The sequence below is a fragment of the Limanda limanda genome, chromosome 5 (genome assembly GCF_963576545.1).
Source record: "Limanda limanda chromosome 5, fLimLim1.1, whole genome shotgun sequence".
NCBI classification, from domain to species: domain Eukaryota; kingdom Metazoa; phylum Chordata; class Actinopteri; order Pleuronectiformes; family Pleuronectidae; genus Limanda; species Limanda limanda.
In genome coordinates this window covers 10309629-10325808 of record NC_083640.1, presented here as the reverse complement: position 1 = coordinate 10325808, position 16180 = coordinate 10309629, and the positions used below count along the sequence as shown (strand labels likewise).

Here is a 16180-nt window from a genome sequence, read left to right as displayed (position 1 = left end):
AAAAGTGCCTTAATAAAACTGCTAAACAGATCAATGTGGAACGAATAGCTGATTGTCTACTAACAATTTTATTAGACTATGGATACCTTCTATCTTTATTTCATTAGCTATGTTCTAAAAACATCCTCTTTCTTGTCTTGTAGGCTCATGTCATTGGTATTAAACTGTAATCAGATGAAATGTGTTTACTGAGACATACATAGTACAAAACTGCCCAAGTTTCTGTTCATAGTACATGTTTTCATATCTGTCAATATTGTGCAGCCTGTCAACTAAAAACTACCCGTATGTCTTTCCTTCTGCTGGTTTTGAAAAGCATCTGTGGCATCATCCTCTATAAGCTCAGGGTACTGGGTATCAGCTGTGAAAAGTGATGCATTTGTGACTCACTGGAGTCTAAAATAACTCGTACAATAGAAAGGCCTTTTCTTAACTGGAAAACATGCCCTACCGCAAAATTCACACAAGTAACTCTTTTCGCTGCATGTGCAGTGGACGAGTGTATTGCTTGGATTACTTATTGAAACAAAGATTTGGCTTCAGTTCAGCTCTTGTTTTACATTGACGGTTCACACCATATCTTCTTGAAAGGTTGCAGCAGAAAGTCAGTTATTTCCTTTTTTTTTTTTTTTTATGGAGAGGAGCAGCTGCCATGAGCTTGAATTTATAATACAGAAGTCCTGCAGCATTACATTTCTGTTGGTGTTAACACTTGATGAAAGAGCAAGCAGGGAATCACCAAAGATTCAGACCAAGCCAACAAGCTGACTGACAATCTGACAGGCAGAACCAAACTGACATTGCCATCCGGAAAATATGGTCCTACGCATTTTTTTGTGTGTATTAAGATATTTAGAGTATTTGTTGATTTGCAGTGTCTCTTGTAATGTTTGTGTTTTTCACACTTGCATGTTTTGTCCTAAGGGGCAACCATTGAAATCCAGACATGTCTTTACAGAACACTAAGCAATCTTCTAGTGCTCTCTCGCTCTCTCTCCCTCTCTCTTATTGCTGTACTCTGTTAAGATCTCTGCTTTGGCTGTCAGGCCTCTTCAGATTATTTGCAGAGTACATTTCAGTTTTTGATTAGAATCATTGCCACAGGTAGTTATAATGTGAATCATAGTGGCACCGTATGTGTGCATCCTCAAGGCACTGCTCTGTGAAGGGTAGACTTTTAAAGAGGGAAAAAATACTGCAAACAACACAGGAGATCGCACCAAGGCATATGCCGATTGACTTTCTTCCATCTGTGTTTTCTTGACTCATTGCCCCGCTGTTAGGTGTTCTGGGCTTTTCACATTTGTTGCCTTAAAATATCTATTTTCTTTTCATATTTAGTTGTGAACCAGAATGATTTCATAACCTCTCCAACAACAAAAATCTAATGAGATGAGAAGATGAATACCTTTTGTAAAAGAAAAAAATGAAAAAAGGTGGATTTTTTTTTTATTCCATTGTAAAATTTTAGTGTACGATCTCAAAGAAATGGCACCATCTGGAAATGTACATATAAGGTTGAGAGTTGATTTATATTTTCTCTGAAACCTTCCTGTGAACTGGACTTTCCATTGAAAATCGAACCATAACCTCTTCCCAAACATGTGTGAGTGAAGCAGCAGCCAAAAACTCTCATAGACGTGTTTTGAGCTTCCAGAAGATATTCTTAAAGTTGCTTGGTAAATTCTTTGTATTTGAAGTCTGTAAAGATTTTTTTTTCTTCCTAGATAGAAAGCAACTTAAATGTACAGCATATAAATATCACTAAATATATAAAATATACTAAATGTGTATGGAGGAGTTTTAGCAACTAGAAACCACTTTTGTTTCTTTCCTTTCTTCTTCAGCTCAAACATACCAGTCATTCAGACTGGTTTTCTCACAGCTCATCAAATTTTACAGGAGCCGTTTTGAGTGACCAGACAAAGTAGAATGTGGGTTGGACAGAGCGTGTGGGTTTGTGACCCCGGGTGCGTATGTTCCAGGACTTGGCTTGGTCTAGTGCCCAGAAGAGCACTCCGGCCAGTTTGACTGTTTTCAGGATGAAGCTTTACATTCTTTAGATTTTATACAAAATCAAATTGGCTTTTTTTTCCACATTTTAACTGTCTTTGAAATTTTAAACAGTGCTGCCATGCGCACTTGCCTGTCAATTGATATATTGGATACAGTGAATCCACTCCTTTCTTTACACGTCATTTGAATATCACGTTTTGACTCCTTCAAGATAAAAGTCTTTATTTTTCCTCCCGGCTTAAATTGTAAGCTTTTTCTCTGGTCCGTTTTTTGTCTCTGCATGTTGGCCTTGTGATGGCCTGGAGACTAGGGTGCATCCACCTCTCGCCCAGTGTTAGCTGGGATTAGCTTTAGCACACACTGGACCCTCAAAGGATAAGTGGTATAGATAATGGATTGGATGGATGGTTGTCTGTCTCTCATGGGTACCCTTGTCAACTTATCGACACAGAGCCTACAGTGAGGCCCACACCATTCTAAGAAATAGTCAAAAAGCATGTCTGTGGTAAAGTTTCTATGTTGGAACCCAATTAATTTTTTTATGTAAATGACCATTGAACTATTGAGGTTGAGTACTGGGTTTTTTATGATATGGAAGAGCTTTGGTTCCCAGTTGACCAATCACAGCTGTTGCGGCCTATTTCGCTGTGATGTGTAGTTACATTTCTAGGAATGTGCACATCAGGGTATGTGACTTTGTTGGACCTACGACATCAATTTCAATCAAGAAGCATAAATCGACCTTCAATCAACTCTCAGTATAATGGGATTTCGGTTTCTAGTAGCTTAAGGCACATTGTCTTTATAGTGTATAGTAGGTGATCTATTTTCTGTCTCCACGGTGTATATGTTTCCTCTTTGGCTCTTTGACTGGGATATGTTTGACAGTGATTCAGTTGGGCATTTATATCCCAGCCGAGTTTCTCACTCGTGGAGGACAACAGTCACAACTGTATTGACTTGACTTGGTTGTATGTTTTTTGAACACACTTTGATCCAGAGAGGATTTTGACAGCTAGGTCACACCTGAGTTTCTGTGCACTTCTTTCAGTCTTACTGAATAAAAGGTCTTCACTGTAACACAACGTTCAGTTCCAGGTTTGCGCTGGGTTGGTATATTTCCTTTTTGTAAAGTGGCTAACAGAGAGCTAAAGGCGAAATACAGAGAGTGAGCACTTTTTGGTCGGTCTGCTATGTGGAATATCACCTCGGATTTTGCTAGGTGTTTAAAATCCAGCACAGCTCACTCGAACACTATTCGAGTATCTCCCTTCAAGCTGACTGTTGATTCTGACGGCACCAACAGCAAACCCTATTGCTCCAGCAAAACAGACACAAAAGCATCCACCCTTTGCTCTTCTCCATGTTGAGACAGGATGTTCTGCCGCAGGGCTCGCAAGTAAGAGAGCCAGCAGATAAAACGTGCAGCGATAATGAAGGCAGCAGTGGCCCAGGTCTGTGTGTTTATTTCTGGGGCTGAGGAGGGCGCACAGCCCCGCCGGCACACTGCTGCCGAAGCTGAGCCCCAGTGTACATGGCGGCAGCACAGTAGAGGATGCTCCGTTTGGAGGGATATTGATTTCCTCTGCGATCTGTGTGTATTTTTGGGAGGCCTGTGTGCCGGGATGGCCTCTGCCCCGTGACTCACTGATGGAGACTGCTACTTGAGCACCGGCCTCAGGCTCCGCGGGGCCTCCAAGGAATACCCCCCCCTTCTCTCTCTCTCTCTGTGGGAAGGGGCAGAGGGTAGAGGGCACCAGCTTGCTTAAGCAAATCTGCCGCTGTTGCTCTCCCTCTTCGCTGCTTGCTCTCACCTTAAAAGCAGCGGCACAGCTCAAGTCGGGGAGGGGTGGTGGTGGTGGTGTGAATATGTAAAACAAAGAAAATGTGTATTCCCATGTACTTATTTGTTATTGGTTCTCTATTTTCCCTCAAACCACAATCATCCATTTTGTACTTGGAAATCTGCCCGTGTGAAACAGTGAGCATCGCTGGATGTTCACATAGGTGGTCAGGGCATTTTTACGGAGCACAGCTGCGATCCTGCCTCCTTGTTGTTGTGTGATTGACTGTCCTTCCAATAGAGAGTGAACATATGATTAGCGGAGCTGCTCTATGTTCTCATGCAGCTGTCACTTCACATCTCGCTGCTTTAGTTTCTCCTTCGTTGCTCTTAGCGTTTACTCTCCGCTCGCCTCGATTGCTCGGTTAACTTCTGTTGTGCTGGAGACTGTAGTAGTAAAAGTCGTTTTTAATCTGCAATGTAAATGATGCGTGAAACTTTATTAATTGTGCGCCAACTTCTGTCAATGAGACTTGGTGCCGGGGCTGGAGGCCTCAAGATGAGATGTTCATTTACTTCCATTTAACACCCCCCCTTCCCCTCCCTCCCTCCCCTGTTGGTTCTGGCAACCAGAAGGAGAATGCAGGAAAATATAAACTGTTATTGTTAAAATGTTTGCTTGCAAAGAACTTTCATCTTGTAAGGCAGCCCGCCCTCCACAGGATTTGAAATCAGTTGGGCTTTGCTTTCATGTCCGTCCCCTGACAGTTCCATCCTTTTGTATCGTCGGCTCAATGAATATTCAGGGGTTCCTCCTCGGGGCTTGTGTACAATAAAAGAGTCAACGTCATGAAAGTTTCTTTGCAAGCCCCACCTCCCCTTTTCTTATTCTTGAGTGCTCAGTTTGAAATAAACACGAATGTTGATGTTTGTGCAGTGAAATTACTTTGCAGCTAATGAGCGAGAGATGTAGAAGCTATTTTGTTTCGAGTTAAATTTTGATGTAACTCAATTTGACAGTGAATAACAATTCATAAAGTCCCTTCCTTCATGTAGATGTGCTTATTGCTAACATTAATTGTCGTTCTTTCTAAACTACAGGTCAACCAGATCCAGAAGACCGTTATCGACCCTCTGAAAAAGTAAGTGTCCATCTTGATATCTCTCAATCTTTTTTCTTCTTTTTTTACTGCTGTATTTTAAAGGTTGACTTTAAATGATTTGTTTACCAGATCAGTGTCATATAGTTATTATGGATAGTTTCCACTTTTGTTTGGACCAGCACTAAGGTGGACAAAAGTGTTTTTAGATACCTTGCACAATCACAGAAAAGTGTTGTAAAGTTATTACAGTTCAGTTTTGTGGCTTAATTTCCCTGATTCCCTGATAGTATTAAACATATCTGGGCAGATTAAGTCCAGTTCATGATTTGACCTTACTCTGCTCCTTACACATGTAGTGTACAGCCACAGTGCACGAGCTCAGAAAGGCCTGCTGTGTAGTAATGCAGTTTGTACAAGTTTCGCTGGTGGTGCTGCTTTGGTGTTGCTAGTGCGTCTGGAAGAAAGGTTATTTGGTTCTTATTCCTAATACTCGCCCCCATCTGAGCAGCCAGTGAGTGCTATTCCATTCCTAAAGCCTACATTTTTTTAACACACGCGCGCACACACAGGCAAACACAAACTGAGGGGAGTGGTTGGACTATCCCACCCGTCTTCCGGCGAACTTATTAAGGTTTTGCTTCCTCCTCTTTGCTCCTCCCAGAGGATTAAACATATGCTTTGTAAGAGAGCAATTGCATAGGTTTCTATTACAAGCTTGTGTTGAACTTTCTGCCCCATAAACTTGTAATTTTTCAAAGTAACCAATATGAAGAGATTCCTCTGTAAAACATAAATAGGTGGGGTCAGTGTCTGTTTTTGTGTGTGTGTGTGTGTAAAGCCCTCTCTTCCTCGTGTGCTCTGGTGGCGGAGCAATGACAGGATGGAATGGTTCTAATTTCCTCTTCCTGGTGGGCGGCAGGCGGACGTGTGGGCAGGCTCAGAATATGGCAAAGGGCCCAGCTTCCTGGGCCCAGAGGATTGGATGAGGGGGAAAACTGTCTCAGGACAGCACACACACGCACACACACACACATCAACACATAGATACACAAACACCTACCCATATTTTGTCAGGGGCACGGTCTCACAAGGAATGGTATTTTAGACCATTAAGTTAAAAGATATTTACATGATTCGGAAACCAAGCGGAGTAAGAAAGTTTATAAACGTGTTTTAGAGCCAAGCTAAACTGACCTCATCATTAACTTTTTACCTCCTATTAGTTATTCGTTTATCAAAGTGTCTTCTTTAGAAAACGGTGACACAAAAGCTACTATACTTAAAAGCGTCCATTAAGATTCCATTAGTCCTTCACTAATGAATATTTTTCATTTTCTTAGTCTGAAAATACTCTATCGCAGATCTTGTTTTATTGTAAAGAAAATTAGAGAAAGAATGTTAATGTTAATGGAAGACGTTGAATAGGTTGTGTGTTTTTGTGTGTTTGGTATGTTATTAAAGTGTCTGTGTGTGACTGCTATTTAATATTTTGGCATCCGTCCTTAATACTTAGTGCGGTAAAATGAACAGTAAACACACACAAAAAGATACAGCCCCCTCCTCCTCCCCTCTGTCTCTTTCTCTCTCTCAGGCCCAGACGTAAATTTCATCCCCTCAGCGGGGGTCACTGAATGATATCACTGTGTTTATGTGAGGGGAGGGGAGGAGAGCGCAGCGCGTGGGCATTGAGGAATTTGTGTTACCTAGCCCTTTCTGCTCCGTTGCTCTTTTGGGTGAGTTAGAAGTCAAGCCTGTTTTTTTACCTCTGCCCTCGGTTCAGCTACGACTGGAAAAGCCACCTTCACCCTCTCAATCAGGGGGAAGACCCTGCCGCTGGGGCAGGTAGTGAGAGGCCTAGAGCCAATAGTTGAATTTGATCTTGGCTTTTGGGGCTGATGCCATTTTTGGGGCAGGGGGCGGTGATTGGACTCGGTCTCATTTTGGTGTTGAATTTTGGAATGGAGGTTACGTTTTTTTTTACACTCCAGATGTTTGCTATGAAGTTATCAATCTTTTTCCCCCATCTGGTGTATCGGGTATCCAGGCTGCGTGAGCTGTCTTGAGTTTTGATCAACAAAGCACAAGGCAAGTTGCAGCAGATCCAACTCCTTCTGGTTTCTGCCGAGATAAAGGTGTTTCAGCTGGCATGTACGTCACACAGACTTTCCCATGGCCCACTGCTCTAAACCATTTATACAACAAATGGTAGTAATTTTATATTCATAGCAAGCATGTTCAAACAGAACCTGCCACTTGATGTAATCTTGGCTGACAATCTTGGTTCTTCATCTGAGTTTGTGGCACAGTCCCATATTTTAGTGGTTTGTTGTGTGTTTTGCAGCAGTGGGTTATTTGATGGTGATAGTCAAGTGGGACAGCCAGTGTCTTAGACTGAGGGTGTCTAGACCAGACTTGGGCTTGGCTGACGGGTCAGACTGGCCTGTCTGTGGATTGGCTGCTGCTCATAAACACACTCTCTGGTGCAGACGCTATTTCCATCCAGCCTGTTGACCACACCCTGACCTGTCACATGGACAGTGGTGTGCCCTTGGCCTGGTGTTGCTCTCAACCAACACAGGACCTCATTCAAACGAGGCTGACCACAAATGCAGACCTAGCTGGATGACTGGTAGTTGTCCAGCCAAAGGCCAGGACATTCAGGGAATGTCCAGTTTCTGGACACTTATAGACCAGTCTATCATAAAAATAATACCTACAACCATGGCCGTATTCTGCTGTATATCCTCGTGTGGGAGCCTTTGGCAGAGCTGAGTTACTGTAACTTCTGTACAGAGCCCTGAATGTAACAGACAGGTATCAACAGAGTGGACTGAAAGGACAGGAGTGGGTTAACCCTCTTTGTTTCTAGCTCGTCCTCCTTCTCTTGCACCAGCAGAGGCCCTTAGATGTCTTTGTGTGCTGAAACATGGCAGTTGCTGGCAGCGCTGTCCCACTTTAGAGCTGCATACCATCATGAGGAAATTGCATGGTTCAGGCATGTGAAGCATGCAGGTGAAAACGTGATCAGCCATTGTGTCGTCTTGAAGTTGGCTCTTTTGGTTGTGATCAGGCAATAGGATCGAACTAGAGAGCAGTCATGTCTAGAGAGTAGTTACATAATCCCTTGGTACTTCAAGAATGTGTACACTGGAACAGATAGTAGACATGAGGATCAGCATCCACCCCTGCCATAAACTGGGCCAAAGTGGTATTTTATAAATAGTGGTGGAGCGTGGGCCGCAGGGCTGGGCTGAGCTGAGCTCTGTGATGTCACTCCATAGTTACTGGACCACTCCTTACTTAACTTCCTGTCGGAAACAATCCCTGCTTGTCTGAGACTGCGCCTCAGTTTGCGTCACTTTCTACTCGACCCCCCTCCTCCTCTCCTCTCGTAGTAAGATCATGGGCAGACACAGCTGTGATTTCACAATCCGTTCACTGCTTCCCAGTGCTTCCATCATCTGCTGCACAGAGCAGGGCAAGGGTTGGCATGGAGTGGAACGCAGACCATGAAGCCCACACATATGGTGGCAAATAACACTATATAGGCAGAGACACACATAATAAACTATGGTAGTAGTGGACCTCCACACTTGATGAAGTGCATTCAAAAAAGCTGCATCTCAGGCTTCATAACAGTTTTTATGAACACCTGTGTAAATAATCTTGTCACTTGTTTGTGTTTACATGTTGGAAAGGACCAAAATAAATCATGTCTGGCTTATTTAGTAATGATGCTGGGATTCATTTCTGCAATTTAAACAGTGATACACTCTCCCTGTGGAGTCTGTTTTTTTTCCCCTCTGTTAACTTTTCTCCCTGCCTAACTCTTATTTAGGGATAGGGACAACGGATGAAATAAATATAATATGTTGAATCTTTTGGGTTTTTTTAAATAAGGAAAATGGAATATAAATACCTCACTTAAAAGAACTAATGTAATGGCATTTGCTGCGTGATTTATATTAATGCTGAATACATTTGAGGATACTTTAATATCAAAGTTTAGATGTTATTAGTCATCCAAGCGTTATAACTTGAATTTTTATATATTTTTTATTTAATACTATTGGGTTGAATATTTACTGTATAACAATATTCCTGCTTCCCATTAAACGCAGCCACAAAACCAGTGCAACAAGTCCCAGGATGAAGCTCAGACTCCTGTTGCTAAGTTACAGATGAATGTTTCCCTATTTTTAGTGCTGAAGACCAGGATTCTCGTTGCAAGAATATATTTTCATTTGGAATATGATAATTGTCACAAAATGAATTGTTTCATGCCATTTTGAACTACAGTAATTAGATAATAGATTAGAGGAAGCTTAATGCAGAGCTGTCCTCTGGGGTTTGAGAGTACCTCTACAATAAGATGTTGAGGAGAGGGGTTTTATTAATTCATAATGACTTCTATTAAGATGGGATGCAATGAAAATGCATGTCCACAAATTTCATAGGAAAGTTGTTTTAATGATTTCTGTAATTTCATTTTCTGTGATAATTTTTTCCTAAGCATTTATGAATTCGGTGTGAGTGCCTGGGAAATTTATGCTTGTGTGTGTGTGTGTCCCATTGTCTTTGTCAAAGATGTCTAACGCTGTTCGTACCTGTCTTGCAGGTACAGTGGCGTCTTCCCCAGCCTCAACATGGCAGTGAAGCGGCGGGAACAGGCGCTGCAGGACTACAAACGGCTGCAGTCCAAAGTGGAGAAGTATGAAGAGAAAGAAAAAACGGGGCCCGCTATGGTCAAACTACATCAGGTAACTGTGGTTTAAAGCCGGCATGGCTGCACATGTTGGTCCACTCGAATGCTCCCTCTATCTGCTCAGGAGCAGAGTTCACTTGCTCTTACATGTAGCTCGTATTGTGAATTGAGCGGAATAAGTGGGAAAAGACAAATGCTGACTGGATATGAACAAAAATAGTTGAGCACATGCATATTGTACATGTGCGCTCCTTCACCCACGCAAGCTACCAGGCTCTCAAGTAGTGCCTTTTCAAAAAGGCAGTGCTGCACATCTACAGGCACGTAATTGAGAATTGTAAACACACACACGCACATGCACACATACGCACACACACCATGAGGCCACTACAGAAGCGCACACATTCACAGATAACGCTGCAGTGTTGCCTATGCTATTCGCTCTAACACATCCTCACATGGCGAGCCACCCACACACATTGAGAAAAGCACTGTCAGGGGAACAAAGCCTTGAAGAGGCCCCTACATCCCTGCCCTTTGAATCCCTGCGCACTTAAAGAAATGATCCTGACAAAACACTTGTGTGCCATTTCAACTGGTAAGAAAACTAACTAAGGTGAACAGACCAGATCGTTATGCAGCAGATAAACAATATCTTGCGTTGTGAATATAGCAGTCCCCCCGTCCCTGTCCCTTTTTAATGAAAAAAATAAAATTCACCCTCTCTCACATATTCATTGTGCATTCCATAACTCCATGCCCACAGTAGACTACCCACTAATACATTCACACACAGATCAGTGGTGCTGGAGTCCACTCACAGCCAAGTCTGCCCACATTACCCACTCCTCCTCAGTGTGGTCGTGATCACAGCCTGTTTTTTGCGCTGCCTCTCCGTGGGAATTAGGCAAATATTTTTCTGAACAATAAGAAAAAGGACACTTGTGATGGCTTGTGTGCTGAATTTACAAAAAAAAAATGTTTTTCTCTTGTTTAAATCCTTGTACAATGTGGAAGAATCTTTAATGTGTGCTGTAAATTATAATCTATGATTATATGATCTTTGAAATCAGGCCTGATGGTGACCACTGTTGTTTTGTTTTCTGTCCCCCCTCCACACCCCAGGCCAGAGAGGAGCTGCGACCAGTCAGGGAAGACTTTGAGGTCAAAAACAAGCAGCTGCTGGACGAGATGCCCAAGTTCTACCACAGCCGCATCGACTACTTCCACCCCAGCTTTGAGGCTCTCATCCGGGCCCAGGTTAGTAACATCCCCCCTCCATCCCTGCAGATACACACACAACGAGACCAGCACACCCCAAAGTATGCTGTTGCAACCTGTAAGCTTTGGTTAAACATGGTCTGATGAAAGGGAGTGTATAATCCTGGCCGTCTGTCTCCCTCCATGCTGTCCTAATGTGATTAACCCCCAATGACAGCCCACACTGCTGTGTTTAGCCCAGGACGGCCTCATCTGTGTGGCTCCAGCGCAGCCCTGCAAGCCTCCCTCTTAACCTGCAGCTTCTCTTAAAGCAGCTGGACATCTCAAGTTAGCGCCACCATGTCCCCCTCCCCCAGCCCAGACCTGCCTGTCATTTCCTCCTTGGGACGGCCACTGGCATACTTCTAATTAGTAAACCAGATTAGCCCAGACCTAATGACAATTACGGAGTTTGATGATGTGCTTTGAACTTAAAATTAGCAAAGTGAGTAATTGACTGTAACCAATATAAAATGTTCACACAAATCTAAGCTCAAGATATTTTCTCTTTTGAGGTTGTTTACCTTTTACCTGCTTTTTATGGTGCAACAGTTCAAAGTAGACACACTAGCTAATCTACTACATCTACATTATCTGTATTCATATTGTTGAACAAGATGAATAAGCACTTCCACATTACATGCTTGTGTGGGGCTGTGGCTCAGGGGGTAGAGCGGGTTGTCCACTAATCACAAGGTCACTCCCCGGCTCCTGCAGTCCATATGTCGAAGGGCAAGATGCTGAACCCCAAACTCCCCCCGATGATGTAACAAGAGTGTAACGAGTGTGTGTTTTTGAGAGGCGCTCTATGTACTGAATGTCTCTATGTCTGCACTGTGCTTGTGTTTGTGAATGGGTGAATTTGACTTGTAATGCAAAGTGTTTTGAGTGGTTATTAAGACTAGAAAAGCACCATTTACAATTTTTACACACACGCACACACACACACACACACAAAAACAGAAACACTCAGAGCAGCACGTGGGTGGTCAGTGGACCAGTGGACCACATCCCCAGCCTTGCTGCAGTTTCATCCTCCACTCCCTTTACTTCCAGCTGCTTGTTGCTGCTCAGCTCCCAGTGGCAGCAGGAAAAAGGCACAAAGGCAGCTTTTGTTGCGAGTGTTCATCTCCACTGCCACAAGTCCTGTCCAGCAACTGTCAGTGAGACACACCGCCTGACACGTTCACCTGTGCAGATGTGGATGAATTGTGACATTGTCTTGTTGAATACTTCCTGCATGTGCTCATAGCGGAAAACACTTCCAAGATGACTTCCTTTGTCTCTTTATTTCTCTGATTGTTTGTCTCCTGAAACATCACACAGTGTTAAGGGACTCGCTGGACACAATGAAACTTAAATTACTCAAGTGTCCTTGTAGGCTCAGAGGTCAAAGTGTAACCTCTGTACATAAATATTAAGCAGCTGGAACTATGGTCTGTTAAAATGCCTTCATAGAAGCTCTGGCTTCACCCGAAAGCTGTTTTCTGTACTGTAGGAGGTCACAGTTGTGTGAGGCTGTGTTTGTATATAGTATTGTCTCTGCTGCAGAAGTCGCCCAGACACTGATCTGGTGTTCATTATCATCACTTGTCACATGCACATTTCCGATGGCCGTTTCAACAAGCCACTTTTGGTTAAAAAAAATAATATATATATATATATAATGTATATATCCGCTTTACCCCCACAAACACCAGTAACCCAATACTTACTGCCCACTCATGTGGTTTAGGTGGCAAATATCGTTTTAAACATACAGCGGTCTTTGACATTGATCATTTAAAAGGTTGTTTTAAAAACCTGACCTTCCGGATGACAGGGTCAAATCTGCTCAGAACCGAGACAAATGTCTTTTATTTGAAGATGGAAGATTTGATCTGCTATTTCTATTTCGAACCAACCCTTCTGCTGTGACCCTCAGTAAGTCAGTGAGAATATCTCCCACTAGTATCTCAGTAGGTCTTTCTGTGGTCTACAATAGGACACGTGCGATTTTAGAGAGACCGACCCTTAAGAGCCTTGTATGCATCGCTGCGTGAATAAATATTGGGATGTGTGTGTGTGTGTGTGTGTGTGTGTGTGTGTGTGTGTGTGTGTGTGTGTGTGTGTGGGTTTCAAGGGGTTGTATTTCCCAGTACTTTCATTCTCTGCCTACTCTTCTGGAGTCTTGTAATGTGATTAAAGTCTATTAATCATCAAAGCAACTCTCTAGGGAGCCTGACTCATGAACTAAGGGGAAGAAGCAGGGGTGGGAAGTGTCAAAAAAGCTTTCAGTGAACACTCTTTACCTCTTGTTCAGATCGGGAGAGAAAAGCAGGGTCACTACCCACTGAATTTGTGGCTTTGTCGGAGTTGTTTGATATCTCTGGGCTCCTCTCAAATCATTTCTCATTAGCGAGGTTGAAGAGCTTTGAGATCAGCAGCCTTCAGACTTGTGCAAGTAAAACCCAGGTTAGATTGTGCAAGTGGAGCAGAGTTTGGACATGATTTTTGGAAGTTCTTCCGCAGAGGCATTTAGGAGAGGTCTGTGGACCGTCCAGTCAATCAAAGGATTTTTTTTTTTTTTAATTTCACTATCACATCATTTTCCTTTTTCTGTCCTGCCCCTCAGGTGGTCTACTTCACCGAAATGTACAAGATCTTCAGCGAGTTGACAGACGAGATCGACCAGGCAGGGTTGACTGACGAGCAGAGGGAGAGGGAGACCGAGGCCAAGCTCAGCGAGTTGCGTGCTCTGTCCATTGTCGCCGACGACTGAGGGAGGAAAGCCGAACACCGGGATAGGCTGCTTTCATGCCTCTCTGAATGGATTGCACTCTTTTCAGGCTCCTCCGCGCAGCGCAAATGGACAGCAGTGGCCTTCACCTGATTATCAGTCCCCCCCCACCCCATTCCTCTTGCACTACACTTCCCATGTTTCATTTTATCTACAAAGACCCTGCAACTCAGAGCAGCTGAAATGCCACATCAACTAAGCCATCAGCCAATTGCAGCGTTATAAGCCAATATTTTTTTTTTAAGTTAAGGGATCGAACAGGTCTCATCTGAACTGATTTACTTGCGGACATTTCTCGGTTTCATGAATATCTATAAGCATTTGTGTCTAAAGAAGGAAATAAGCAAGGACATGATTTATTAGTCACACTGCTACAGTGAAAACATAGTGTAATATATTTCCAAACTTTAAAATTACAAACACTACAGACTGAATGTTAAGGTACTGTATGCTATCGGCAAAAAAAAAAATGTATTTCTGTATTTTGGCCTTTGCTGGTGATCTGTGTGTGAAGCTCTGTGCCATGATGTGCGAGGGCTTCTGATGAGGATTTAACAGGACGATGGTAACATCACCTGTGAATAACGTGCCTACATTGTCCTGACTGTGGCTGTAACATGAAAACTAATTTGTGTGAAGTCAGAATGTGCCTGTGCAGCAGTGTTGAAAGATCGACCACTTAGCTGGTCGGCTGCGGAGAGGAGAAGTACAATCGCTGTCCATAACAAAGGCTGGTGCTCCCTCTAGCGGAAAACACTGATCATGACACACATTTTCCTTTTATTCAAACCATCCATCCTTTGTTCTGTTGTTAGTGGTTCAGCTCATTTGTTAATAAAGAAGCTCCTCTAATGAAGACGGTCCTCTCACTGCCCTGTACACCAGGGACGGAAGCCAACTGTTTTTGGCTTTTCTTTGTATCGGACCAAAATATGTTGTCAGTGTCATTTGTTTCCACCTTCATCAGGAACAGCCTCAGTACGATGACCATGCTCTGGTTAGTGAAGACACATCGTTGTGCTCACACGCTGATCGCTCCCATATCACTTCAGTGGATTTTTTTTTTTTTAGGTGTCATAGCAAGAGTTTTATTTATTAATTGACAGTCCTGTTTGTTTTTTTAATATTGAAACAAAAATGATTTGTTTTCATGTTGCTTCATGGAATCTGTTATGTTTTTAAAAAGTGTATTAATGAAGGTGTTTTTGTAAATAATGAGCTAAAGTTGTGGAAGAGGTAGTTTTTTTTTTTTTTACGTAACTAAGTGAACACTAACGCTAGTGTTGGTTTTATTTAGGTTTTAAATTTATTAATTCTACAAATTCAATGTTTTTCTGATGTCATCTCGATGTATAATCAGTCATGAAATAAATGAACTCTGAGAATACAAACCAATCCTCTTTGTTAACCTATTATTATTATTACCTACGCCAAGGAGGTTGTGTTTTTATCTGTTTGTCTGACTGTTAAAAGAATCACGCAAAAACTACTGAATGGATTTCCATGAAACTTGGTGGAAAGAATCCAGTAGATGCATCAGGGGGCAGATCCAGGATTTTCTTTCCACTTTAACACTGGTATTGGGTGTTTTTAAACATATCCCCTGATATCTCAGAACAATTCATGTATCATGATGAGAAAAATCTGGCATGTTAAGGTAACAGATATGATTGTGGCTTATTTGGTGCGGATTCAAATACAAATCTGCATGTAGTGAAATGAAAACAAGAGGGGAATGTTGGGTCTTGACAGAGCTATGTGCTCTACTGAGTGACTCTAGTTGTTATTGTTCTTCCGCCTAGATGAACTGGAGTTTGGATAACGACTCCATATTTAGGAGGTCGAGTGAAGGAGTTGTGAGAGTCAAACAAACATGCTGTAATTAAATGACGCAAAGGAAAGTCTTCAGTTTCTAAACTTTATTTCTGTTCGGTTTCGCTTTACAGGAATTAGTCAGTAGTGTCCTGTTGACATTTGTCAATAGAAGTATTTACAGTACAGTCATTTCATTATACAAGTCATTGCTGCTTGAAACCATCATTAGTTGAAATGATTTATCGTCAGGTGAAGGATTACAAGCTACCACTGGTTTATAAATATCTCCAACTAGAAAAATGCATGAGCTAAAATCAAGGATGTTCATGGAAAAGCTTATATGATGGTGAACCATCGACCTTAAAATACAGACCTACAATTAATGCAAATTCTAACAGGTACAGCATTATTTAAAAAAAAACCTTTGTCTGGAAAAAGAACACGGCAGCAAAATGTAGTTGTCTCTGCAGTTTGCTTTATCTAGTAACTTTTGAGATTCTCCGCTCTACAACTACACAATAATTTATTTATAGGTAATTTATAGGTACAATCTCCCTTTGAAACACAAAGCTGAATAACTGACAAAGAGACAACAAGTGAGACTGAAATCTAAAATAAAAATAAGTCTTATTTTCCATGTAAAGAGTTAATACATTACACATGTGCAGGATGTGGACACGGGTGGTGGATACAAAACTCAATGAAATAAAAAGCAAAAC

At 42.3% G+C, this 16180-nt stretch overlaps 1 protein-coding gene across 1 annotated transcript in view; it reads left to right on the top strand.

The window, feature by feature from the left end:
* bin3 (bridging integrator 3) overlaps positions 1-15041 on the top strand; it is a 28973-nt gene extending 13932 nt beyond the window's left edge. The window contains exons 6-9 of the mRNA XM_061071271.1: positions 4901-4941; positions 9521-9662; positions 10733-10867; positions 13482-15041. Coding sequence (XP_060927254.1) covers positions 4901-4941; positions 9521-9662; positions 10733-10867; positions 13482-13628 — 465 coding nt within the window. The 3' untranslated portion in view covers positions 13629-15041. The remainder of the gene's footprint in view (positions 1-4900; positions 4942-9520; positions 9663-10732; positions 10868-13481) is intronic.
* The last annotated feature ends 1139 nt before the right edge of the window (positions 15042-16180 follow it).